We start from the raw sequence: 27,902 nt of genomic DNA, 5'->3' as shown, positions 1-27,902 counted from the left end.
CACCCAATATGTGTACATCAAACTCAATCAGTAAATGAAACTTCCCTAGGATTGAAAAATTGCATTAATATAAGGTATAGGGTGAAGTCTCCACATCTTATGAGTGAAAATGTTTGACTTTTCACGACCCCATATATTATTTTGAACATCCATATTTGATTTTCTTTTTGCCCATGCCATAGAATTTTTAATATTCTTGTATTGCTTATTAGACTCCCTTTCAGATGATACACATATAACTCATAAGGGTTTATTAATTTTATCAAGGAATTTTCAATGTAGAAGTTAATGTCAAGTTAGATTTGTAAGTTTTCATTCTATCAATTGCAATGTCACAAATTCAGTTGTTAATGCATTCAAATGTAAATGCACTATTTACAGGTAAGATAGACTACATATTCAGCTCTCAAATGGCACCAATTACATAATAGAATTAAATTAAAACCACCTTTCTGTGTGCAAGTTAAAAATACATGACCCTATTCATTTCCTAGAAAAAAAAAGTCATATTGTGTAAAGATAAAATGATATATATGCTAGCAATTCAATATACTTAGTAGTGATTTTCTAAGTTTGTTGGTTTGTAGACAGCATATTGAATGAACCCAAATCACTGTTCATCTGTCCCTAAAATGCAAATTACCTGCGTATTAGTTCTGGCTCTTTCTTTATTTCTGTTTGATATGATTTGCAATTGCAGAGAAATAAATGAAAAACAATGGTAACTGTTTCCCTTATTTACCCTTTTTTATTATTTCACCTCAAACACAAAAATTAAGAACTAAATATCCTATTAATATTTTGTATCTCCTGAGCCCTTCAGTTAACCTTACAACAAAATTATTTCATTTGAATGATTCGATTCCATAGCAAATGATATGAGGGGATATCTGATTGAGCTCAGAGTTTGTACCCAAGTTAGGGTCATTTTTATTGTCTCTTAAATCCGTTCAATATCTTCAATAATTCTTGATTTCCTAAGGCATAACTAAAGCCATCGGTGACTGTGAGAATGCTTGTTGAAGTTGAGGATTCATTTTTAAATGGCTCAAAACATACATGTAACATAGAGGCACATTACAATCCAATTTGAGATAGAATCGACTGATATGACTTTTTTTACCGTTTCCTCAGTTCGGGTGCATTAGGGGTATCGGTGGTTTCAGATGGATCATATATATAAAACTTTATTCATAATTTTTTTTCATTCAGATATGTATATGATGCTTTATCCATATGACAAAAACTAATTGGAATTTGATTTTGAAATTTGATGAATCTGTGTTTCTGATGTGAAGAAATGACTGTAAATTCTTCTTGTAACTTGGCAGTCTTGCCTGCATTACATGATTCAATATAGCAGCAATGCTGAATCGAAAAAAAATATTCACAAAACACCATTCGTATGATAACAAAATATGCTCATTAACCCTAAATTACCTTTGACCTTGATCATGTTACCTGAAATTCTTGAAAATGATCAGTGAAATTTACACCCATACCAAAGTTATGACATTTCAAAAACTTAATATTGGATTAGATTTCAATGATGACAATGGTGACACTGCCACCACCGTTGGAAAAGCAGCACCTCTGCAGGCGAGACAATAAAAAAACATTTACTAATTGTATAAACAAATCACAATCTGATTAGGTTTGAAATTTCCACAGATTTCAACCAACCACCCCCCCAAAAAAAAAATAATAACACGAAATAAATAAAATAAAATTCAAACATGAAGTGAATGAAATGCAATAGTACATACTGAACCAAAATGAATCATGGAATGAATGTAGTTCATCAATTTCAATTTGCAAGACATAATATTTGAAAATTGATGACATAAATTAACAAGAAATTTACAGCACAGCAGAACAGAATTATGCATTTGAAAACCATGTAAAGAATCTCTTTAAAGCACCTTATATGTATATTATATCACTCAAAATGTACAGTATAACTATGCTAGAAGCTTGCATCATTCAAATAGAAAGCCCCTGCAGTTTGTGGACCCACATCTGCATTCAACTTGAGCTAATTCGTTGGCTCCTTCTTCGTTTACTGAACCTAGAAAAAAAGTATTGAAAAATAAACAAAATGTTACAATAAAGCAATACTTAATTTCAGTGTCATCTAATTTGAAATGCATCCTGGGGTGAAGAAACAACAAATAGAAAACTTATCAATAATACCTGTCATAAATAAAATGTGAAAGTAATGAGACACCCACACACAGAACTGAAAAAAGAAGAGCATTTGTCACTTTGGATACATTTTCAAGTGGTGGAGTCAAAAAAGTTAGTGAACCCCAGCTCAAAATGCACTCTTTCAGACTGAATGTTGCATGAATACAACACTACAGTGTTCGGCGAGCCCAGAGAAACAAACTTGATTCGATGTAGTATTTTATGAACTGACTTCACAATTGAATATCTAAAACATGGCAAAACTTGTTTATTTACTGATGATGTTCACTAACTTTTGAGCACCACTGTATAGGCAAAAATTTTTTGACAAAGATGCATCTATGTAACATACTTATTATTATCATTATTACTACATAAACTGGTCAGTGACTGTAACCCACATCTTTTATAAAATGACTGAGATGCCCACTTAGCAAAATACAATACTCTTCTAGAGAATCAGCTAAACCTAGAACAATTCAAAGTCAAAATTGAATTTACCTGTCATCTGATAATCAAAGGTGATTTCCTCGCCGGCTTTGATATCACTACAGGCAAAAAGAGCAATGCGAGGTAGTCTTGGATCAAGGCAATTAACCCACACACCATAGACAACAAGATTTGGCTCACACTGAAAAAAAGAAAGGTACAAATACAGAAGAAAATATATCAGTTGAATATCATTAGTTGTATGAATGAAGGACAATTAATGATAATCGGGGGACATGCATTTCTTCATCTTTTCAAATCATCTAAAATTCAGGTTACTATGTTTATTTTTGGCTTCAAAAGAAATCATTTCATTGGGATTTGCAATAGACTACTAGACTAACATGTGACTTTGGATGTGTTTTGGGGCTGTAAATCCAGGGGGGGGGGGGGTTACCTAAACATGGGGTATGTTTTGTTAAATTTTCCTCAAGAATCCAGATAGCTGGAAGACCCAATTTCTTCATCAAATTAGGTAGAGGTGAATAATTTTCTGAATAATAAACCTTTACCCTATCTAGGCCGGGGTATTTTTGGAGTTCATATGGGGGGGGGGGGGTAGGGGCCTCCCAGGCCCCCCTTGAGATCTCGGCCGTCAACCGTGCGATCGCGCCCAAAATTGGCACGCAGGTTGTCTGGGATATAATCTACAAAATTGTATAGTAATTTTTTTCATGCAAATTATTATTACGTAATTATGTTCATTTATGCGTAATTAGTATGCAAAATCATACTTTTTCCTCTAACTCCATAAATGAAGCTCCAAATGTTCTAATTTTTGGCAAAGAAACTCTTTGTGATGTTCTTAGCAAGTGTACATGAAAAAATTGTGATATCAGATCAATTTCTTATGTTTTATACTGTTTTTTGCAATTTCTTATGTATTTCTTTGTTTTTTTGACCTTTTGATTTTCATTGTTTTTTTCAATGAAATTTGTTGGGGACTCTTCTACGATCATAAACAGCATAAAATACATACATTTAGGTAAACAAAACTAAAAATAATCATACATTCATGATTTTTTGTTGAAAACACAATTTACATCGACTTTGTACACGAAATCACGTTTTTGAGCAATTTTTGGTCAAACATGCGCTTACATAACGTTGCGTAACTTCAGAACCACATGACACAAAATTGGTCTCAAAAGCTACGCAAGACTTGAAAGTAAAAAGTCAACGAGCAGCACGGTCAAAAAATTTTGCGTGGCAAAAATATCGCGCGACTCGTTGAAGGGGGGAGCCTCTGAGGACCCCCCCCCGGCCTAGATAGGGTTAACTCTATTTTAACTGGGCTATTTCAGACCAGGATATACTGCGGGGGTCAATTTGATCTCGGCCACTGATTGCGCCATCGCCGCGAAAAAAAAATTTGCACGCGCGTAGAGCCAGATGTAAACTACAAGACTGTATAGTGAAATTTCATAAAATTAATGATTTATATTTTTCATTAATTGCAAATATATGAAAGTTGCCCTAAATTTTGTGTTTTGTGTATTTTTTTTGCCTTTCACTCAATTGATATAGCTAGTATAATGCTAATTTTTGGTGAGAGTATAAATTTTTACATTTCTAACAAATATCTACAAAAGAATTGCAAAAATATAATTAATTTCTTTGTTTTTGAACCTTTGTTTTTTCCAATGAACTTTGTTGGGGACCCTTTTGAGATCATAAATAGTATAAAATAAATCCATTAAAACCAACAAAAGTAAAAATAATCATATATTTATGATTTTTTATTGAAAAACACAATTTGCATTGACTTTGTATATGGAATCACGTTGTTGACCAATTTTGGGTCTTACATGCACTAACAAAATGTTGCATGATTTCAGAACAGAGTACCCGGGCGTCGCAAATTTGGTCTCAAAAGATGCGGAAAACTTGAAAGTAACAAGTGGAATGCCTCTGGTGGTCTCACCTGCATCACGCGATTCAATATAGCAGCAGTGCTGATTTTGAAAACTACTTTAACTCGCACAAGATGTTCAGTGATACTTGGTTACTCTTATTTCCAGGTTTTATGAACTAGACCAATACACTTAAAGACATATGATGGTAATTCAACAAATACCACCAACGTGGCCAAAGTTCATTGACCTTACATGACCTATGACCTAGTGCTGCAGCCGAACCGCCGAACCGAACGGAAGTTCGCCGAACTTGGAACTTCCGAACCGGACCGAACCGAACCGAACTCAAAGGCCTGGTTCGGAAGTTCGGAAAAAAATTATGATTGTATGCAATGCGTAGATGCGATGACTACATAGATATAAGTATAACATTAACAAAATATATATTGGTTAGTGATTGTGCACAAAGAGAATTCCACTCAATATATTTTTAAAATCCACTATGATAGCTCCCATCTCGTCTTTGATTGAACTGTTATCAACTTAAGAATATTTTATTAACATAAATATATTTTTTCTTGATAAAATGAGGGGACATTTTGAAGCTAAACTCGGTATAAAAGTGTGGTGTAATTACGTATTGCCGTAATCGATCGTGATCGTAATCGGACCTAATCATTTTGTATTTAATAAAGAAAAAGAACCAGACAAGAATCATTCCTCGTAAATGACAGTTTCGGTCTCGTGTTTGATTAAATTTTTATCATTTTCAATTTTTTTTATAAACATGAATAGGCCTGGGAGTAAACATCGAAAGATCGAATGGTTCGATTGGCATGCCGCCAATCACCAATCGATTAGCAAAATTTACACTAATCTAATGTTCGGCAGATCCCGATTATGACGTTGGGATAACTCTAATACCCAAGTAATGATAATAAAATGACAAGAAAACAATGATGACAGCTGTTTTTTACAGGTTTAAAATTTATGTTACCGAGGTAATGTTTCAAAAATTATCAATGATTGTATCACATTCACAGTTACCGGTACATACCAACATGATAGCGCTCCGAAAATGTTAATCCCACCCGACCTTGCCCTCATACACAAAATAAGTCATTGTGTGCGTGCACAATAATAAGTAAACACATAACCAGCTCACTTGAGCTGATTGGACCTTCGGATAGCCAATGAAACTTTGGGAAACAAAGAAGCGGAAGGCATGTGGTTCCCTTATCAGGAAAGGTCATGACTTCAGAAATAAATTGACCCCTCCCCCATCTGTGTGTGTGTACGTGTGAGGGAAAGAGAGAGGGAAGGATAGGGGGTGGGAGCCGGAGAATTTCTTTGTTTCAGAACAATGCAACCTTTTTTATATCCCCCTTAACCAATGAAAACTACATTCCAACACGCGCCCGCCTTCACCAGTACTTTCTCGACTAGTCTCCAAAAATAGACCCAGTTATACATGTAGGTTCAAATGATAAAAAATCGTAATTTTGAAAGGTATTTCAAATGAAATATTTTTTTTTAATACATGTGTAGCATCGTGGGCAGTGCCACAAGTGGAGGCGGGGACATGGTGTGGGCAAGGGATGAAATTTTTCAAGTGAAATGCTCCACCTGGGCTCAGTCTAATATACTTCATGAATGAGTTGTTTACGTCTTTGGACTCGGCGGGGCTGATTCATTTATATGCAGGGGTGTGGCACTTGGAGGGATGCATGCATAATACCAGGGTACCAGTATTGATTTAGGAAAGATTTTCATTGGAACAATAAACTGAAAGATTTAATCTCATTTCATGAAGTTTCTTTTGATATAAAAAATCATGGAGAAGGGGGAAAAGGGCCTCATTTATGCTAAACATGTGACTTTGATGGAGATTTCTTCATGGGGGGGGGGGTCACCATAAAGTAGGTCAACTATTGTGACTTAAAAGACGTGATTCCCGACGAACAATCGAATCATTCAATTATTTTTCCAGGAAATAATCGAATGGTAATAATGACAATCGTCCCAGGCCTAAACATGAATATATTTTTTCCTTATAAAATGTGGGGACATTTTAAGCTTAACTCAGTTAAAAAGTGTAGTTGAATTACGTATTGCTGTAATCGGATGTACATTTAATTGAAAAGACATAAATTAATTCCTTGTGACTGACAAAGTAATAGTAAAGTATATATATATATTCCACCTTCTGAAATTTCCATATCAATATAAAAGATAAATAAATAAGAGATGGAGAAATGAGGGTGAAAAAAAACAAAAAAGATAAAAATTCAAACCAAATCAACGCATGTTCCCTGATCGATGTTCCGGAAATGGTTGGTAAGGAAAGTTGAAACAGGAAGTCCAAACAACCTGCTCTCGGTTGCTATTATACAGGTAAAATTCGTATTCCAAACTTGAAATGTTTTTCCATTGTCAATATTTTCTTAAAAGTGGTTTAATCTGGCCAATTACTGAAAATGAAATGATAAATTATCAGTTCCGTCGTAGTTCTGACGATCAACGCCGAGTGAATTCACAACACTAAAATAAGCTGTACAGTCCCATGCATGTACTCATTTTCGTGTTAGAAATATGTTTGAAGTCACGTAGCGTCGATCTTTCTGGACCAAGAATGGACTGATATTTTATCTTTTTAAAGTAATTCATTGACCAGATTTTACCACTTTTCAGAAAATAGGGACTTTCTAAAACACTCATATTCTTTGGAATGTGAATTTTACCGGCATAATAACAGTTGAGTGGAGGTTGTTTGTCTACTATTTCGGCATTCCCGATCAACACTTTCCAATTTGAGAAGCTGCGTTGGCAATGACATCGTAATCGATCATGATCACAGCTACATGAAATAATCGTGAAAAAAATATTCTGATCTTTGTAATTCTGTTTCTGTCCTGATTCTCTCGTTATCAATATTTTTTCTTTTGATTTTTTTATTTTCATTTTAAAAATGAAAGTAGAAATGACTTATTTTTTGTTTATTGAAACAAAATAAAGTTCAACAATCTTAACTATTCTTTTTATAAACAAAATTTATTATTAATACATGACAGTTCAGCCAAAAGGTTACTTCTTTGTAGGTCGGCGATCTTTACTTTTTACATGTTAAATTTAATTTGGCATTTATTGCCGAACCCCGAACCGAACCAAAGTTCGGAAAAAAATTGCCGAACCCTGCCGAACCGAACCGAACCCGAACATGCCGCCTGACTTGCAGCACTACTTTGACCTTGATCATGTAACCTGAAACTCGCACAGGATGCTCAGTGATACTTGATTACTCTTATGTCCAAGTTTCACAAGTCAGATCCATAAACTTTCAAAGTTATTATGGTAATTCAACAGATACCCCCATTATGGCCAAAGTTCATAAACCTTTGATCTTGGTCATGTGACCTAAAATGCGCACAGGATGTTCAGTGATACTTGATTACTCTTATGTCCAAGTTTTATGAACTAGACCAACACACTTTCAAAGTTATGATGGTAATTCAACAAATACCCCCAATTTGGCCAAAGTTCATTGACCATGAATGACCTTTGACCTTCATCATGTGACTTGAAACTTGCACAGGATGTTTAGTAATACTTGATTAGTATTATGTCCGGTTTCATGAATCAGATCCATTAACTTTAAAAGTTATGATGGTAATTCATCAGATACCCCCAATTTGGCCAAAGTTCATTGGCCCTAAATGACCTTTGACCTTGGTCATGTGACGTGAAACTCATGCGGGATGTTCAGCGATACTTGATTAACCTTATGTATAAGTTTCATGAACTAGGTCCATATATTTTCTATGTTATGATGACATTTCAAAAACTTAACCTAAGGTTAAGATATTGATGTTTATTCCCCCAACATGGTCTAAGTTCATTGACACTTTTTCATCTTGAACAAGTCTGTTTGGTTGGTTTGAATGTCTGATTGAATTTTCAAAAAATTTGAATAATATTGTGGCAGAAATAGTCCTAAAGATCTTGGTGAAAAACTTACAGAATGGTTGACAAAATGAGATATGTTGCCATAGTGACCAGCATCAACCGTGAATGGGCAATCATCATCATTGTAGTCCAGATCAAATAGATATGTTCTACCATTTGCATCATAGATTTTCCCTCTTCGCTCTGCTTCTTCACTTGTAATTACCTGAAACATAAATGGAACAAACAAGGATATTTTTCTTTACTTTTCATTACAAACCTATCTCTCTTACACATACCATTCAAATGACTTGTCATTATTCAGGAATTCATTAAAAGATATCAATATAAATAAATAAAAGATTGGTGCGTGTGTTTGTATAAAAGACATAAGTCCACATCATGCATAAATCCATACTGATAGTGCACTAATAGTATTCAACTACAAGTAGATGGATTCTCTACTGTTCACAATTATGGCCAGTATTCTCAAAAGAGGTTTCAATTGTACCATGGTACAAAACCATGGATTATGCAAATTTCTCCTATTATCATGCTTCCCTTTGCAAAAAGTGCACATTTAATGGGAGTTTCCTAGTGTATGTGATAAAATATATTACGTGTAAAATCTGCATGGTTTTGTACCATGGTACAATTGAAACCTCTTTTGAGCATACGGGTGTATCATGTATGCCTCCATCATTGCCACATCGAGAATCAATTACTTCTAAAATTTTCAAATAATGACCTACTGGACCTTTTTGAAATAAGTCAAAATCAGATCAATGTCACTCCAATATGTATGCATGGGCATAGTTTGTAGTAGACTTTTGGCAAGGCCATGTGACTTTGCGATATTCTTTGTCAAGTAGGGGCTGAGAAGAGACTAGCCATCAATGATGAGAGTTGGTGAGACCAAGGGAAAAAAGTGTAACTTCAGTCATGAGGCCTCTTGGATTCTGGCAGAGACATGAAAATATGAATTATTCATGAGTATGCTGATGCGCCAATCTGCATCGTCAATGCTGATGTCATGGGACCAGTTCCTTCACTTCTCTGGTAAAGTGGGTTCTTGAATGCAGAAGATACCATCCCTGACTGGCTCCTACTGATCTCAGGTAGCAGATCCACGCTAAGAACAACTGATAACTTAAGAAATCCAAGTCCGGTTCCTTTATGCTTCATGGACCAGGTTTGAGCGATCAGTCTCATTTTAATTTAAGTCAACATCTTATTATGCAAATACCAATATAATGACCGCCAAATGGCCTTTAGCCTTTGGCTTGTGACTGGGAATAACGTTCGTCTATTTGTCGATACTTGATTACAATAACATGTAATTTTTGTGGAATAGGAACTTGTTTTCAATACCATCTTGAAAATTTAAAGTGTTAACCTCAAGTTACTGCAGTTGCTATCTCTGGTCAAAGTTCATTGACCCTAAATGACCTTTGATTCTGATCATGTGACCTGAACTCAGTACAAATGATAAACTCGGGTCAAATGATAAGTGATTCTTGATTATTACCTTAATTGTCTAGATTTCACACAGGTAAAATTATGTACCCCTGATTAGCTTAAAGAGCTCCAAACTAATCAGCTTTCCAAAAGATATCATTTCCACAGAGGCAAAAATTTTTTGGGAAAAACATAAAAAATTAACATTCTTTCAAGTTTCAAAAAACCTAAATGCCGGTTCGGTTGACCCTGTCAAGGCCAGGGTATTTTGGGAGATCATACGGCCAAAGGGGGGGGGGGGGGGGGCTCGCAGGCCGCCTTTTGAGATCTCAGCTGTCGATCGCACCAAACATTGGCACGCAGGTACTCTGGGACATACTCTACAGAATTGTACCGTAATTTATTTCATGCAAATCAATATCAAATGATCAAGCTAATTTATGCCCAATCATACAAGCTCAAAATTTTGGTACATAAACTCTTTGTCGGGGACTCTTTTAAGATCATAAACAGCATAAAACACTCCATTTAGACCACCAAAATTAAAAATAATCCTACACTGAGTTTTGGTTGAAAACACAATTTGCATTGACTTTGTACACGAAATCACATGTAATTTCGTATCACAAATTTGGTCTCAAAAGTTGCGCAAGACTTGAAAGTAAAAAGTCTGTGAGTGGCGCGGTCAAAAAATTTCTCCCGGAGAAAATATTGTGCGAATCGTTGAGAGGGGGGGGGACCTCCAAGGCCCCCCCCCCGCCTAGACGCGAAAATTTGTATGCACGTAGAGCCGGATGTAAACTACAAGACTGTATAGTAAAATTTCAAAAAAAAATTATGCAAATACGCGCATGAAATTTGCCCTAATTTTATTTTTGGATGCATGTTTTTGCATTGAACTCAATTTTAAAGCTAGTATTTTTTTTTGGTGAACATGTATGTATCTTACCGTTTTTTACTTCTTATGTATTTTGTTGTTTTGTCAAACCTTTGTTTTTTTTTATAACTTTGTTGGGGACACTTTTGCAAATTGCAATCATAAATAACATGAAATAAATCCATCTAAACCAACAAAAGTAAAAATAATCATAGATTTATGTTTGCAAATTTTGTTTTGCAAATTGCAATCATAAATAACATGAAATAAATCCATCTAAACCAACAAAAGTAAAAATAATCATAGATTTATGTTTTTTCGTTGAAAAAACACTTTTTGCATTGACTTTGGTATTCACGTTTTTGAGCAATTTTGGGACCGACATGCATTTACAAAATATTGCTCAATTTCGGAACCGTGTACCCGGGCATCGAAAATTTGGTCTCAAAAGATGCGCAGGATTTGAAAGTAACAAATCATCGGGCAGCGCGATAAAAAAAATTGTGCAGCAGCGTAGCGACAAAATTTGTCGAGGGGGATCAAATTGATCCACCCATACCTATGTATGAAAAGGCTGTAGGTCCTTATCCTTACACAGTTTTGATGACAATTTGGAAACTTGGTTAAGAATTCAATGTTGATACCAAATCATAGCCAAAGTTTAATGACTCTCAATGACGTCTGACCTTGATCATTTGACATGAAACTCATGCAAGACTATCAGTGATACCTGATTACCCTTATACCCAGGCTTCATGAAATACAAGTAAGTCCATACAATTGTCTTATGAAAATAATTAAGAGTTTTATGCCATTACTTGAGCACCTAGGCAACTCGGCTAAAGCTGAGGTAATGAAAATAGCAGGGCCCACTGGAAGAACAGTTTTCAGAAGTGAAGTGGCTTCCCTGTGTAAACATACCTACATGTATATTATTATCATTATAACTTTCACATTTTGATCAAATTTATCAGTAAGCCCTATGCTTGTCTGGTTTTTTCTCTTAGTTCAAACCAAACTTGTTGGAGAGGGGCTTTCAATCACAGCTCTACAAGATATATAAAAGCTAGATAGTTTCATGACTGGACACAGTCGATATGTATGCCTCCGTGATTGCGCTATTAAGCATACACTATTAAAAAAACACATATTTTCTAAAATTAAAATGACCTATTACATGTGACTTCATAACCCCTAATTGTAATCAGATCATCGTCACTCATATATACATACATGAAGTTTGTAGTTGGACCCACAAACAGCTCTCCAGTTATTGTGAAAACAAGATATTTTCAGGTAAACCATAACCTCTGTGACCTTTGACCTTGTGACCCCAATCTCATTGGATCATTGTCCCTCCAAAAGTTGAAGTTGATCGCACAAACATTTCTTCAGTTATAGTGAGAGCAAGATATTTTCATGCATGTAATATTAATGATAATAATAATGTGAACATTTGTAATTTGCCAGTATCATAAAAAGATGCTCATGGCGCAAATGTAGTGACCTCTGTCATGTTTGACCTCATGATCACAAATTCAATTCAGATCACTGTCATTCCGACATGAGCCACGGTTGAAGCTGAACCTTGAAAAAGTTTTGTTATTAGTTATATTTTATTATTACCTCTCCAACATATTCCATGACAAATGAATTCTTCTTGATGTCTACGAGAGTCTTCACACCCCAGCCTCTGCCATTGTCTGTTCTGAAGATTACTAGCTTGTGTTTCCTGCCCAATTGAACAACCCTGTTGGGACACTGCTCTCCACACTTACACCTTGTATTGCACTCATAGATTGGAGTTCCTGGTTTTGCCTTTACAAGTTTATTTTTGCTGTAGGCAAATTTGACTCCACCATTCTGTGGACAGCACCTACTCTCAGCTTCAGGAGAGCAATTTTCGCACTCACAGCCAACTGGAGGATCAGTGGGTATGTCAACACCTGTGCCTGCTATGTAATCATTGATGTAGACAAAGTCCTGAGGAGGTCCCTCCAGGTCTACGTTGTTAACAACAGTGATGGGTGCTTCATTCTGACATTTTGAGTTGAGCTCTTGCTCCCATGATTTAAGTTCTTTCTTGACAAGAGATTTGAGGACATCGGTTAGTAACTTGGACTCAGACTCCTTCCACTTTTCAGACCTCTTCTTCTGAGCAAGCTGTATAAAGAATGATTTAAATAGAGGTCAATATTGAGTTTAGACACCCATAAAAAGTTACAGTTAGAAAGTTTAAACAAGCAAATTCTTTTCCAAATCTGATATTTTCTCTTCAGAATGATGTGTTTGTATACTTCCAGTCTGATTAACTTTGTTTTTAAAAGTCAACTAAGTTGAAGTTACATTACACAATTAACTTCTGCAATTTTCAAATTATGACTTGTGACCTGTTACCCCCAAATTTAATCAGACTAACCCCACTCACATATTTGCATACATAAGACATTACTAAAATTGATCCCTAAAACAGGTCTCCAGTAATCGCAAGAAAGAAATAATTTAAACTTAGAACTATTTTGATGATTGCAAAGACAAACTCCTCCTTTTCACATCTACAGGTAACCAAAGTTTCTCTTTTGATACAGTCACTAGTACACCTGCATATGATACTCCTGCACTCATGAATGTCTACAAGTACATGACAGGTACTAGAATATGTAAATGAACATTACTGATTTTACATTATACAAAGATGGTGGAATGAAATACTGATCAAATGGATGCACTGCAAGTTTAACATAGGCCAATGTACATTGCTTTACTTAATTACTGTCCTCCAAAAGGTGAACCTGTGCGCTATATAAGTAGCCAATATTATAATTAATAAAAAGTCATACCTCTACCCCCCCCCCCCCATTATGATGTCAGTGCTAACACTGGACACTTTTGCTGCTATCACTATTATGTATGTAATACAGCATATTAAATGTACAAGTAGTGTTGTTGATGTGCATGCAAGCAGCTCATGCAAAGTGTGTAGTCATCAAACAAGTTTGTGGGGAAGACAACCAACAGGTCCTCCATATCTCTACATTGCAAAAACATAGCTCATAAACTTCCATGGTCATCAAGAATATTACCTGTTTCAAACTCCTCGCTAGTTGTCTCTTCTGCTTGAGTATTTCTGTGCGAGTAAGACATGCTTTATGATAATTTTTATGGAACTTCTTCAGAAGTTTTTTGCTGTTTCCTAGGTTTTTCTTGGGCTCCCATGTGTTGTCTGTAGAAGGATATCCAACCCACTTCACCAGGTACCATTCGGTATTCTAAATAGAGAATGGGGGGGGGGGGTTGTATTCAAAAACATGTGAATAAATATTTGATATTTTTTATCTGAAATTTTGAAGAAATGCATCAAATAAGCTAAAATTCATATACTCATAGAGAATAATAATAATATTCCGCATTTATATAGTGCTTAATACATCAGAACAACGTCTCTAAGCACTTTACAGACATATTATTACCCCGGTCATCGGATCCTTGCATGCCCGCATACAATGTATGCACCTTCTCCACTCCCTGGGGAGCATTCCAACAAGAGTTCTATAACTCAATTGCTAGGCATATAGGCTTTCACATCCTACTGGGTACCCATTTAACACAGGACTGCGTGGAGACAGGAAAAGTGTGGATTAACGCCTTGCCAAAGGACGCTAGACCACGGTGGGATTCGAACACACGACCCTCTGATTACAAGGCGAGAGTCAGAACCGCTACACCATGAAGCTTCCATGAATATGAATAGAATTCCCATCAGTAGCCAAAAGGGGTTCTCCAGGTTAAAAAACACTATTATTTAACCCTATCTAGGCCGGGGTATTTTGGGAGTTTCTATGGCCGGGGGAGGGGGGGTGGACTCCCAGGCCCCCCTAAGATCTCGGCAGTCGACCGCGCGATCGCGCCGAAAATTGGCACGTGGGTTGCCTGGGACATAATCTACAAGATTGTATAGTAATTTATTTCATGCGAATTGTTGTTAAGTGATTATGCTAATTTATGCGTAATTAGTATGCGAAATCATACTTTTTCCTCTAACTCCCTAAATATAGCTTCAAATGTACTAATATTTGGTATAGAAACTCTTTGTGGTGTCTTTAGCAAGTGTACATGAAAAAAATTGTGATATCAAATCGTTTTCTTATGTATTATATTGTTTTTTGCAATTTCTTATGTATTTCTTTGTTTTTTGACCTTTTGTTTTTCATTGTTTTTTTCAATGAAATTTGTTGGGGGCTCTTCTGTGATCATAAAAAGCATAAGATGAATACATTTAGACAAGCAAAACTAAAAATAATCATACATTTATGAATTTTGGTTGAAAACACAATTTGCATTGATTTTGTACACGAAATCACGTTTTTGAGCAATTTTCGGTCTGACATGCACTTACATAATGTTGCGTAATTTCGGAACCACATACCCGGGTGACGCAAAATTGGTCTCTTTTTTTTATTTTTTATCTCACATTAAATAAGTAGTGTATCCTATTTTTATATTTCTGGAAGAAAAAATTGAAGCAATATAATTTCATATGATAAAAATAAAATAAAAAATAAGTAAAATTATGACATGATCAGCTTCCCCATTATTCAAGATGACATGCATGGAGACTTTTATCAAAATTATGCAAAAGTTTAAAATGTCATATTCCTCTTCCAACTTTGATGAAATTTTCAGTTATTTGTCTGTCTGATTTACTTGAGATTTTCCAATATTTCAAGCCACAACCAGTTCAAAACTTTATGGCTGTTGAAAAGACCATATGAGTTCATTGAAAGATTTGAAATCTGAAATATTCAAACATTTAATCAAAATCTAATGAGAGATCTGCAACTGATTTAATCTCTCAGGGGTCTTGCAAGGGTCTTCTGTGTTCTGTTTTATACAGAAAATCCATCATTTGAGCAGATTTTAATAACAGAAAAAAAAATCATGAGTCCTCCATTTTGAACAGTTGACTCGTGAATAAAAAAGTATACTTAAGCATGGCAGCAGGCATCAATTTGGTGCACTGTGACAAAAGCATACTTCAGTATTAGTAATTTTTTTAATGACACATGGTAAATCAAATGTAATTTACACAGGAAATCTGCATAAATCATGGTTTCAACCAATGGTTTTCAAAGCTATCTTTGTGAATTCGGGCCGACAAGTTTGCCGATCTGGTGTATTTTGAGATTTTTATGTTTTCTTGTAATAAAAAAACTTGATTGGAGAATTTTGCTTTATTATCAGTAATGAATGTAAATCAGGAAGTAGACATGATAGGTCAATGGCTCTTTGATACCCCTCACATCCCATTCATTACTTCATGTATTATGTTAATTTGTCTAAATTCTATCATTGCCATTGTTATTTGATTTTATTCTGGAATCATAAGATTGATTTGATTCTCAATGAATTATTCTTGTCTCCTGTCTTTTTTTAGAGACCAGAAAATGAATAAATTTGAATTTGAATTCAAAATTCACTTATAAGTCACTCACCAATCTTTCAATAATTTAAAAATTAAAGCTTTTGGAGATGGTGGTGACATAAGAGAGATGATTGGTATATCAGAGATTACTCAAAGATGGAAGCGGTTTCAACAATCTACCGTGTGAGTAAAAAAAAAATTGACACCTCACAAATCCTAAATTTTGATTTGCGCCACAGTACATGAAAATCATGGCTGCAATAAATGAATCCAGATGTCAATGTCATTATCCTATAAAAGTTGCATTAAAATCCATAAACACCTTTTCAATAATAATTATTTAATAAACACTTTTTAGTATCGATTTCCAAGTTAATTTCATTGAAAAGGGATGTGCAAATATGTTTACTACCTCATGTAGTAAGATTAGGACATTATAGGCATCAAAATTTACATCACTGCAAAGAAAACCTACTGATTATCCAAGCGTGAAGACATACATAAATATGTCATCAAATTATTTGGGAGAAGATACTCTTTCCAGCCATATACATGTATGTGATTATGCACTGATGATATATATTTTCCTAAAATTTGGGATTTGTGAGTTGTCAAATTTTTTTTGGACTCACACAGTATATCCAAGATTCATAAAAATTCATTTTTTTCACAATACAATTGCAAGCTTGTATACTAGCATGAAACTGTTCCTAATCACATTTTGTGAGACCAAGAATATATGAATACATCTGGATACCTACTTGTACATGTACTTTTCAATACTACTTACATTGGAATCTTTTTGATAATCAACAATCTCCTCCACTTCAAATTCATCTCCTGATGAACCAGATTTATCTGAAAGAGAGTAGAAATGATTATAAATTACAGATTTACCATGCAATAGAGTTGTGCGTATAAATTTGTTTTATGTGTCTATATTTAATAATATTAAGAACCAAGTCATTTTTATGGTTTGACTCTGTGATTCTACACTTGAAACCATAATCCGAATCACACACAAGTGTAGTCAAATTTTCGTTAGCTAACTGCACAGCTCTCCAACATTCTCTTTTATACAAGAATTTCCCCAATAGACAAACTGAATCTTTGCTATGAAAATAATTACTGATGAAACTCAACACTTTATTATTCAAAACAAAATTGTTTATTATTTAAACCAAAAATTAATCAAATTAAATGAAAAGTATGTATGTGAGTTTTGGATATCGTAAATTGATCTAAAAGTAAAATAAGGGGCACTCTTAAATCAAGGGGACCTATGTTCAACTTTGGGATGCATAGTTGATATTTAACATGGGGATACCAAATTGACTGAAACTGGGTGGGATGTCCAGGCACTTATTTTTAGTCTTTGGAATACACAAAAATTGTGAATGCAATAGTTGCAATCTTCTTTAATTTTGTTCTCTATAAATAAATTGCCTAAGATTCTGTCTAAAAATTGTTGATAATTTGCTTGATAAATTTTCCAAATGGCTGTTTAAAATCGATTGTCCGGAGTCCAGACACACAACAACTGGGTTTAAGGACATTCCCCAGTTACGTTTGTGCGCGTCCCTATCTGCGCGCATATTTTACGGGTGATGATAATCAGCTACATGTATCAGCTAATTTTTCCAGTCATCGGCACTCTTAACCACAAATCTTAATGTGTTACTTTATAAAGCTTTTACTTTTTAGCTGAAAATAAACTATGGACCAAATTTTTAAATGCCTCTACATGTACCTCTTCAGAATACTTTACTCTGCAGTGCTGCGAAGTATGACGAATATGACTTCGAGTTTGATTAAATGGGATAGTGGTGTGGAATTTTCCTTTATGTAGGCCCAGATACAAGCCTTTTGATGTTTTTTGTGTGTGTATTTTTATAAGCACATTTGCTCCAACAAAAGTGCTGATAGTTTGAAAACAAGCACATGAACCCCCAACTTTTCATGTTCACACCTCTTTATTATACCTTTCTCTACAACCATGCAAAATTTGGTGAAAATTACATGGGATTTTTGAAGCACAGCATTTAAAGGTCAAATCCACCCCAGAAAATGTTGATTTGAATAAATAGAGAAAAATTAAACTAGCATAACGCTGAAAATTTTATCAAAATCGGAAGTAAAATAAGAAAGCTGCATGGCATTTTCAAGTTTCCCTTATTTTTCATAAAAAGTGACATGCAAATGAGTCAGTCGATGATGTCCATCACTCACTATTTTTTTTTCGTTTTTTATTGTTTGAATTATACAATATTTCATTTTTTTATACATATTTGACAAAAAGGACCAACGTGACTGAACCAAATAGCATTAAACTACCAATCCCGCATGTTCAGGGAGGAATTATCGTTGTTTCACACTTTCACTTGACAATGAGAAAAATAAAAAATAAAATGGTGAGTGGATGGCGTCATCAGTCTCCTCATTTGCATACTAAATTACTAACCAGGATGTGCATATAACTGTTTTGTGAAATTAAGCAATACTTTCCAATTTCATAACTTTCTTATTTTACTTCCAATTTCAAAGAAATTTCAGTGTTATGCTTGTTGGATTTTTCTTTTTTTATTCTGAATTCAAATCTACTTTTTGTTGGGGTGGACTTGTCTTTGATGTACATGTACTTCTTTAATTTGTTAATGTTATACATTTTCAATTTCTTTTACATGTAGATAACATTTTTGTCGTCTATCACACTTATTTTCATAATTGAAGGTGCTGCAACTCTTTAGAGAAAACGAATTGCACTATGAGTGAATTCTTAATAAAGGGAAATACAACCTTAGTAATAAATTGTTGTCTTAAGGATAAATTTATAAACAAGTGGAATGCCTCTGGCCGTCTCACCTGCATCACGCGGTTCAATATAGCAGCAGTTCTGACTTTGAATACTACTCTAACTCGCACAAGATGTTCAGTGATACATGGTTACTCTTATGTCCACTTTTTATGAACTAGACCAATAAACTTACAGAGATATGATGGTTATTCAACAAAAAACCCCAACATGGCCAAAGTTCATTGACCTTACATGACCTTTGACCTTGATCATGTGACCTGAAACTCGAACAGGATGTTCAGTGATACTTGATTACTCTTATGTACAAGTTTCATGAATCAGATCCATAAACTTTCAAAGTTATGATACTAATTCAACAGATACACCCAATGCGGCCAAAGTTCATTGACCTTTGACCTTGGTCATGTGACCTGAAACGCGCACAGGATGTTCAGTGATACTTGATTACTCTAATGTCCAAGTTTAATGAACTAGACCAATAAACTTTCAAAGTTATGATGGTAATTCAACAGATACCCCCGATTCGGCCAAAGTTCATTGACCCTAAATGACCTTTGACCTTAATCATGAGACCTTGAAACTTGCACAAAATTTTCAGTGATGCTTGATTACTATTATGTCCAAGTTTCATGAATCAGAGCCATAAACTTTCAAAGTTATGATGGGAATTCAACAGATATCCCCAATTCGGCCAAAGTTCATTGACCCTAAATGACCTTTGACCTTTGGTCATGTGACGTGAAACTCATGCAGGATGTTCAGTGATACTTGATTAACCTTATGTCCAAGTTTCATGAACTAGGTCCATATATTTTGTAAGTTATGACATTTCAAAAACTTAACCTCAGGTTAAGATTTTGATGTTGATTCCTCCAGCATGGTCTAAGTTCATTGACCCTAAATGACCTTTGACCTTGGTCATGTGACATGAAACTCTAATAGGATGTTTAGTAATACTTAATTGACCTTATGGCCAAGTTTTATTAACTAGGTCCATATACTTTCTAAGTTATGATGTCATTTCAAAAACTTAACCTCAGGTTAAGATTTGATGTTGACGCCGCCGCCGTCGCCGTCGGAAAAGCGGCGCCTATAGTCTCACTTTGCTTCACAGGTGAGAGAATAAAACAAATGGAATGCCTCTGGCCATCTCACCTGCATCACGCGATTCAACATAGCACCGGAGCTGACTTTGAAAACTACTATAACTCGCACAAGATGTTCAGTGATACTTGGTTACTCTTATTTCCACGTTTTATGAACGAGACCAATACACTTACAGAGATACATGTAGGATGGTAATTCAACAAATACCCCCAATGTGGCCAAAGTTCATTGACCTTACATGACCTTTGACCTTGATCATGTGACCTGAAACTTGCACAGGATATTCCAGTCAGACTGCAGGTCCCAAGAAAGTGGCTTCTTTCATCTAAGTAACATTCATGACTTGAGATGTTTTGCATATTTAATGAGCTTGATGCAGACCAAAACACCTCTTTTCATTCGGTCATTGCTGCTCTAATTGTGCATCGAATTTCATGAATCTGGTACCATTGTAAAGAAGAATCATTCTTTCAGGTCATATGTTTGGATTTTTTCAACGATTTTGTAATATAGATTAAAATTTCGATCTAAAATATGCTACAAAATAAATATTTTCACCTGACAAAAGCTGCTATTTTCACACTTTATTTTTGTTTGAGCCCAAATGATTTTTATATCATGATAAAGCTGAATATGTATGCTTTGAAATGATATAGGTTTTAAAATAAGAATGAATTGGTTTAATCAGGTCAAGATCACACTTTTCATTTGCCAAGTACATAAAGCAGTTTGAAAACAAGAATACTGCACTCTGATTGGTCAGAGACCACACAATGGCAAATTCCAACGGTTCCAGTGCCTGGGTTCGTGGGAAGGTCACACTTCCCATGTGGTAATCTCCTCAAATACCCCACGCCTGTTGTTCTGTGAACCTTATCCAGCCAATCAGAACTCTTGATTTCATGCAAGTACAAAATTTCAGAAATCTCGTCTTGTACCTTGGTGGGAAAAGGTGGGAAAAATGACCTTTGACCTTGGTCATGTGATGTGAAACTCATGCAGGATGTTTGGTGATACTTGATTAATCTTATGTCCAAGTTTAATGAACTAGGTCCATATATTTTCTAAGTTATGACATTTCAAAAACTTAACCTCAGGTTAAGATTTTGATGTTGATTCCCCCAACATGGTCTAAATTCATTGACCCTAAATGACCTTTGACCTTGGTCATGTGACATGAAACTCTAACAGGATGTTCAGTAATACTTGATTAACCTTATGGCCAAGTTTCATGAATTAGGTCCACATACTTTCTAAGTTATGTTATTTCAAAAACTAGGCTTAGGTTAAGATTTGATGTTGACGCCGCCGCCGCCGTCGGAAAAGCGGCGCCTATAGTCTCACTCTGCTATGCAGGTGAGACAACAAAATGGTGAAAATTTTAAAGAAATCGGACAAACAATTAGAAAGTTATGGCTGCTTTATAATTGAGATACCCAAGACTGTGGATTTCAAATTGGCTGCATTGGCAACTGGGAAAGGAAATTATGACAAGATTCAAGGACAAGTACTTTCCAATAGGCCATGTACATGAACTTAAATAATATCAGGGATTTGTGGTATTCCCCTGAAGCAGTTACCGGTAAAGTATTTTCCCGTGTATTAACCAAACCTTTTTCCCCGCTTTGTAATCTTAAAATGTTGGGTGCGGTTTATACAAAGAAACAACAAAATTTCGTAGTTAAACTGACTATGTTTTGTCGGTATCATGAATTATCAACCAACCAAGAATTATATGAAATATTTAATGTCTAATTATTTGTTGGTTTCTAAAAATAGAGAGTACGTTTTGCGAAGTTTTCTTTGAAAAATCTTCTTTGTAAAGGTTGTTTTATATTATTCATTTTAATTACTATCAATTTAGTAATGTTTTCCTAAAAAAACCTGATTGTTTTGTGATAAAACCTATTTTTTCAGCTAAAATTGCATGGGAAATGCTCTTCAATAGGCATGTACAGTCCGACCTCTCTTATCCGGCCTCCCCTTTTCCGGATCTCTCTATTATCCGGACGCACACTTGCCGAGATTTTTTTTTTTTTTTTATCTAGTACCGGTACGTGACGAAATAAGATTTCAATCTAAACTCAATCCTATACGTAAACTCACTTTGATTACCTATATTTCCCAACATAGTCACCCTACACCAAACATATTTTTCATGAAAATATCTCACCCAAATCACCAAAAGAACTTTAGGAATGATAATTTCCAGTAAATCAGGGCGCAGTGCAAACATTTCATCACGTTTCTCTTTTTGCTTCGCGGGAAAAACAACACATGTCTTGCTAGCAAACTTTAGGCCTCAATACGGACAGCGCCATCTATCATGTTTGAGCCTACAGTCAGTGTAACAATGGCTGACATTGCGAAGCTGCGATACCCGCCGCGATGATCTAATTTTAAAACTTTGTTTTATCGAGTCATTTTCTTTCTTTCGAGGTATGCTCGATGTATAGCAGGTAAATTATCCAAGAGTTTAGGCCGTTGATCGATTTCATTTCCATAAAAACACTGCCTATAATTTGCACTGACTCTGCAGGGAATATTGTCCTTACCGTACGCCCACTACAATAGTGTAGCTACCGCCTGTGGCCTGGGGAGGCAGCCGGCAGCACAGCTGCATGTATTTAATATTGGGTCTCCCAGATCCGGATAAATCCCTTATTCGGATTGGTGCTGGTCCCAATGTGTCCGGATAAGAGAGGTCGGACTGTAATCATAATCGATCGTTATCGGTTATTAAAATAGGCAATAAATAATGTCCTTTATTCATGATTTCTCTCCTTTTTCTCTCAATATTTATAAAAAAACTTTCCCTTTTTATACCATAATTTTGATATTAAAAAATGCCATTTTATGGTCACCTCTTCCTTAAAAAAAAAACCGTTTTTTTTTTAATGAAAACTGATTTTTTTACACCTAAAAAATGCATGGAAAATGCTTTACAATAGGTAATGTAATCGTTATTGATCATAATTGGTTAGAAGACAGGCAATAAATGATGTCCTCTATTCTTCATTTTTTTCCTCAGTTTCTCTCAACATTTTTGTTTTCTTTTTTGGTCTTTAGACTATAAGTTTGATATACAATACTGCCATTTCATGGTCTTTTTTTTCCTTTATTCTACATAGAAATAATTTATATTCTTTGAAAAATTAATAAAAAAGTTAAAGAATGAAGTAACAATTTTTTTAAATACAAAAATTATTAATATATCTTTTGGTCTTTCATGAGTTGTCAGTCAAATTTGCTAATTCAAATTGTTATCAAACTTGGATTGCCAATATATATATGTTTTTAAGCCTCCCGATTTTGGGGTACGGTTCATACACGGCAGTGATTTATATTCCGAAAAATATGATATCTTAATATAACCCAGGTACTCAGGTAGTATATTGTTTTATGTCCTCACAAAAGAAAAATTTAATTTGAAGTAAAACTTATAAAAAAAAGACAATCTCTCTTCTGGGAGACAGTCTCCTGTATTGGCCATGCGTAGGGACAGTGATTTTCCGCGATCGCGGAAAACGGACGGAATTCACGGAATCGGCTGTTTGAAACGGAAAGTGACTTTTCAAACGGAAAATCACGGAAAACACGTTTTTTCTCAAAATGCACAAAAAAGCAACAGAAATTAATCCCAAATCCTCAACAAAATACTAATATCAACTGAAAAAACACGATCTCACTTTGCAACAACAATCATGACAATCAACACATCGTAACTACACTCGAGCCTCTCCATCACTCGATCGTATCCAAATTAGTTTACACTTACGTCCGCATAGAAGGCAGAATCCGGCCGTGTGTTGCTGCCCTCTGCGTTCGGTCATAATATAATGATCACGGTGATTCATCAAATCCAAAATGGCGGATATTCGGAAGTCGTCGACTGCTCAAAACGATGTCCGAAAAGTCCCCAAATCAGCGATAAAATCCCATTTAACAATAAAATAATGCTAATAATATGAAAGGTGAGAATATATTAATGTTGATTATGTTTCCCTAATTTATTTTTTGGCTCGAATCTCTTCGATTAAAATGGATTTTAAAGCGATGTTAGTACATTGGTAGATGCAAATTTTGAGCAGCGCTAGCATTTTGACATCGCTACTCGTTGCGCATTGGTTTTCTACGTAAACGGAATTGTCAATTTTTCTTGTACACAAAGTCTATGGGGAAACGGAATTTCCGTTTCCAGACATGCTGAAACGGAATTTGAGATTTTCTGAAACGGAAAAAGCAATTTTTAGAAACGGAAAATCACTGTCCCTACATGCGCCTCTACTGAAAGTCGCCGATCGAAAGAAACATGGGAATCTGATCTGCTCAATTTTCTGCACAAATGAGACAAAAAAACGAGGTAAAACTTTTCGCAGATACGATACGAGTAAGGCTAAGGCTTAGAAAATTAACAATACATTAGTTATATTTTCCCCTTTTCATACGCGAAGATTTTTATAATCGATTCATGACCATGACATTGGAATTTGGATCAGGGTGACCTGACAAACCCTTCCCAGGATGCCTATTTGTCCCGTATTTCAAAATATTGAACAAAATGTTGTAGTTAATACTCTTTGAAAGCTGACGAATTTTCATCAAATAACCAACAGATGACGAAGCAGAGAGCCAGACAATGAATCAATAACTAAACCTTTGCAAGTTCTGCTGTGATTTTTTTGCTAACCCAATACATTGCAAACGAACTGGCCTTCTGCCTGTGTGGCAGGTACTAGCTGGGCAATAGTATCGCGGAGCAGATTCTCAATGGTGCAAACAATGACATGATAAACAGTTTTTGATGTTTTTCCATCAAAATAATCACAAAATCGGCGGAAAATTTATATAATTATGTTAATGATTCTCAGATTACTGATTTGGAGATGTAATCGGAAGTTTCACTAGATCTAGTTGTTTCAGCTTTTCTTGTGTGCCGCGATATGTTTCATTTAATTTTTAAGTCAACAAAGTATCACTTTGAAAATTTTTTCATTTCTGATACATTTTTTTTATCATATATTTAAAAAACACCAAATTCAAGTATCATGATTTTTGTTATATGATTGGATTGTTTTTGTTTGCTTGAAGTTTGAACTGTTTCCTCTTTATTTTCTATCCTTCCTGCTTGCCCTTTTTTGTTCCATCTATCTTTCTTTCCTGATCCTTTTTCTCTCTTTGTTCATTTTCTTTCTTTCCTTTTTCTCTTACCTGCCTTCTTTTATATCAAATTTCCTTCATTTTTTTCCTTAAATTTTTCTCCGCTTCCAGTCCTTCATCTTCTTTTTTTTTGTTCTTTCTCTCCTCCCATTTTTTTCTCTTTTTTCATTCTTTATTTTATTTTTTCGCTTATTCTTTTCCTTTATTCTCTTTCTTTTTTCCCCTTTCCCTTTCCTCCTCCTTTTTTCTTACTTTTTATCTCTCCTTTATTTTGTCTTTAAATTCACACATTTATTGATTAGGGATCTATTCATCTTCCCTTCCTTTTTTCTTTCAGGCCTAAAAACATGAAAAAGGCCTACGGCTACGCCTACGGTACATTCAATATAGGCCTAAATTAAAGAATGACAGAAACCTTTTTTCTCTCTTTTCTTTAGTTTTATTCTTTCTTGCATCCTTCTTTTTTTTAATTTTTTTCTTTCTTCTCAAAACACTCAGTCAAGTCATCTCTTTTAATTTCTTTCTGTGTATAAACGACACCCGACCCTCCATCCTATCCTACGGCTACGCCGGTACGCTTCAATCATGATCACGATGATCATGTGTAAATGAGGCCCTAGCCCTAGCTAGCCGCTCCGCGAGGTTAGCGCAAGCTGGCGAAGCTTTGCGGAAATTGCGAGGCGAAGTTTAAAATGGCAGATCTGTTAAATTATGTACGCAAGCCAACTATATGAAGACGGAGTGCAAAATAATCCATTTGCGGTATTCAAATAACAACAAGATAAACGTTGATTCTCTTCAATGAGTGATGTGCATAAAAATGATATCTATAAAATGCAATATTTGTCTTACCAGCGCCACAAACGACTTGTTCGCAACCCTCGGCCATTTTGGATTTGCCTCCTAATTCCTGATTGGCCAATGAGTGCTCTAAGATGATTAATTATATTCATGTGTTGGCGCTCGTCGTCTCGCTCGCTAGCTCGAACTTCATGACCGTAAAGGTGGATATGTTCCATTCACGACTGACATTTTGGAGAGAATAATGCACACTGATGGCAGGGGCGGATCCAGCTTTTTATAAGGGGGGGGGGGGGTTTGGGGTGGTATGCGAGGGAGCGAGGGGGGGTAGGGAAAATTTTTGAAAATCTGTGTGTGAAAATGGCGTTTTCTTGCATAAAACTCAATATTATTTTCATTCCCAAATATTTATTTTTCATCCCCAAAGACTTCAACAATCCCCCATTTTTTTGGTGGTGGCCCGTGTCCTCAAAAAAGCTGATGGGGGGGGGGCAAGGGACTCTGTGACATTTGTTCACCCAACCCCCACTCCCCAAAAAAAGAAATAATAATAATAATTGAAATAGAATAAAATAAAACTACAAGTTTAAAAAAAAAGCTAAGATTTAAAAAAATGGTCCCCGGATTTTTTTTTTGGGGGGGCCGGGTTGCTACCCCCCCCCTCTAGATCTGCTTCTGGATGGATACGAAAAACTATGCCCGATGCAATATGGATTACACTACAACTGTCAATTGCATTAATATCAAGTTACTGACGTAAAAACAATTGATCGAATAAAAAAAAGAGGGAGAGAGAGAGAGCGATCCGGGCGAGAAAGAGCCCCCCCCCCCTCTCCAATGAGATCAATATCTGAATCTTTTTATAGGTCCAAGTTTTATGAACTAGACCAACATACTTTCAAAGTTACGGTGGTAATTCAACAAATATCGATCCCAATTCGGCAAAAGTTCATTGACCCTAAATGACCTTTGACCTTGATCATGTGACCTGAAACTTGCACAGGATGTTCAGTGATACTTGATTACTATTATATGTCCAAGTTTCATGAATCAGATCTAAAAACTTTCAAAGTTATGATGGTAATTCAACAGATACCCTTAATTCGGCCAAGTTCATTGACCCTAAATGACCTTGGTCATGTGACGTGAAACTCATGCAGGATGTTTGATGATACTTGATCAACCTTATATGTCCAAGCTTAATGAACTAGGTCCATATATTTTCTAAGTCATGATGACATTTCAAAAACTTAACCTCAGGTTAAGATTTTGATGTTGATTCCCCCAACATGGTCCAAGTTCATTGACCCTACATGACCTTTGACCTTGGTCATGTGACATGAAACTCTAACAGGATGTTCAGTAATACGTGATTAACCTAATGGCCAAGTTTCATGAAGTAGGACCATATACTTTCTAAGTTATGATGTCATTTCAAAAACTTAACCTCCGGTTCAGATTTGATGTTGACGCCGCCGCCGTCGGAAAAGCGGCGCCTATAATCTCACTCTACTATGCAGGCGAGACAAAAACGAAGGGAGAAAAGGGAAGAAGGGTAAAGCTTTTCCTTACATGCAGTTTTTGTCAAAAAATAAACAATAAAAACCTGAACTCTCATACAAATTTTTCCTTCCATGCAGGAAATATCGATCGATATTGCCTTTCTCCTCCGTTTCCCCACACCATTTTGTTGACCCCCAGTGACATAACAGCTGGGGGGCAGATGGGGTAAGCTGCCCCCCCCCCTGGAAGATTTCACAGGGAAAATAAAAAAAACGGGAAAATAGA

The 27,902-nt window shown here is 35.4% G+C and overlaps 1 protein-coding gene across 1 annotated transcript; it reads right to left on the bottom strand.

The window, feature by feature from the left end:
- Window positions 1-176: 176 nt before the first annotated feature.
- Window positions 177-26,268, bottom strand: LOC121410497 (histone-lysine N-methyltransferase SUV39H2-like). The gene is made up of 7 exons (XM_041602634.1): window positions 26,166-26,268; window positions 17,022-17,089; window positions 13,893-14,078; window positions 12,436-12,972; window positions 8,548-8,700; window positions 2,689-2,818; window positions 177-2,068 (listed from the first exon to the last, which is right to left on the bottom strand). The coding sequence occupies exons 1-7, from the start codon at window positions 26,200-26,202 to the stop codon at window positions 1,980-1,982; spliced, it is 1,200 nt and encodes a 399-aa protein (XP_041458568.1). The 5' UTR covers window positions 26,203-26,268; the 3' UTR covers window positions 177-1,979.
- Window positions 26,269-27,902: the final 1,634 nt, after the last annotated feature.

This window comes from Lytechinus variegatus, chromosome 3, assembly GCF_018143015.1.
Source record: "Lytechinus variegatus isolate NC3 chromosome 3, Lvar_3.0, whole genome shotgun sequence".
Classification (NCBI taxonomy): Eukaryota; Metazoa; Echinodermata; class Echinoidea; order Temnopleuroida; family Toxopneustidae; genus Lytechinus; species Lytechinus variegatus.
Note: the sequence above shows the minus strand (reverse complement) of the source record. Positions and strands in the feature narration are given on the sequence as shown.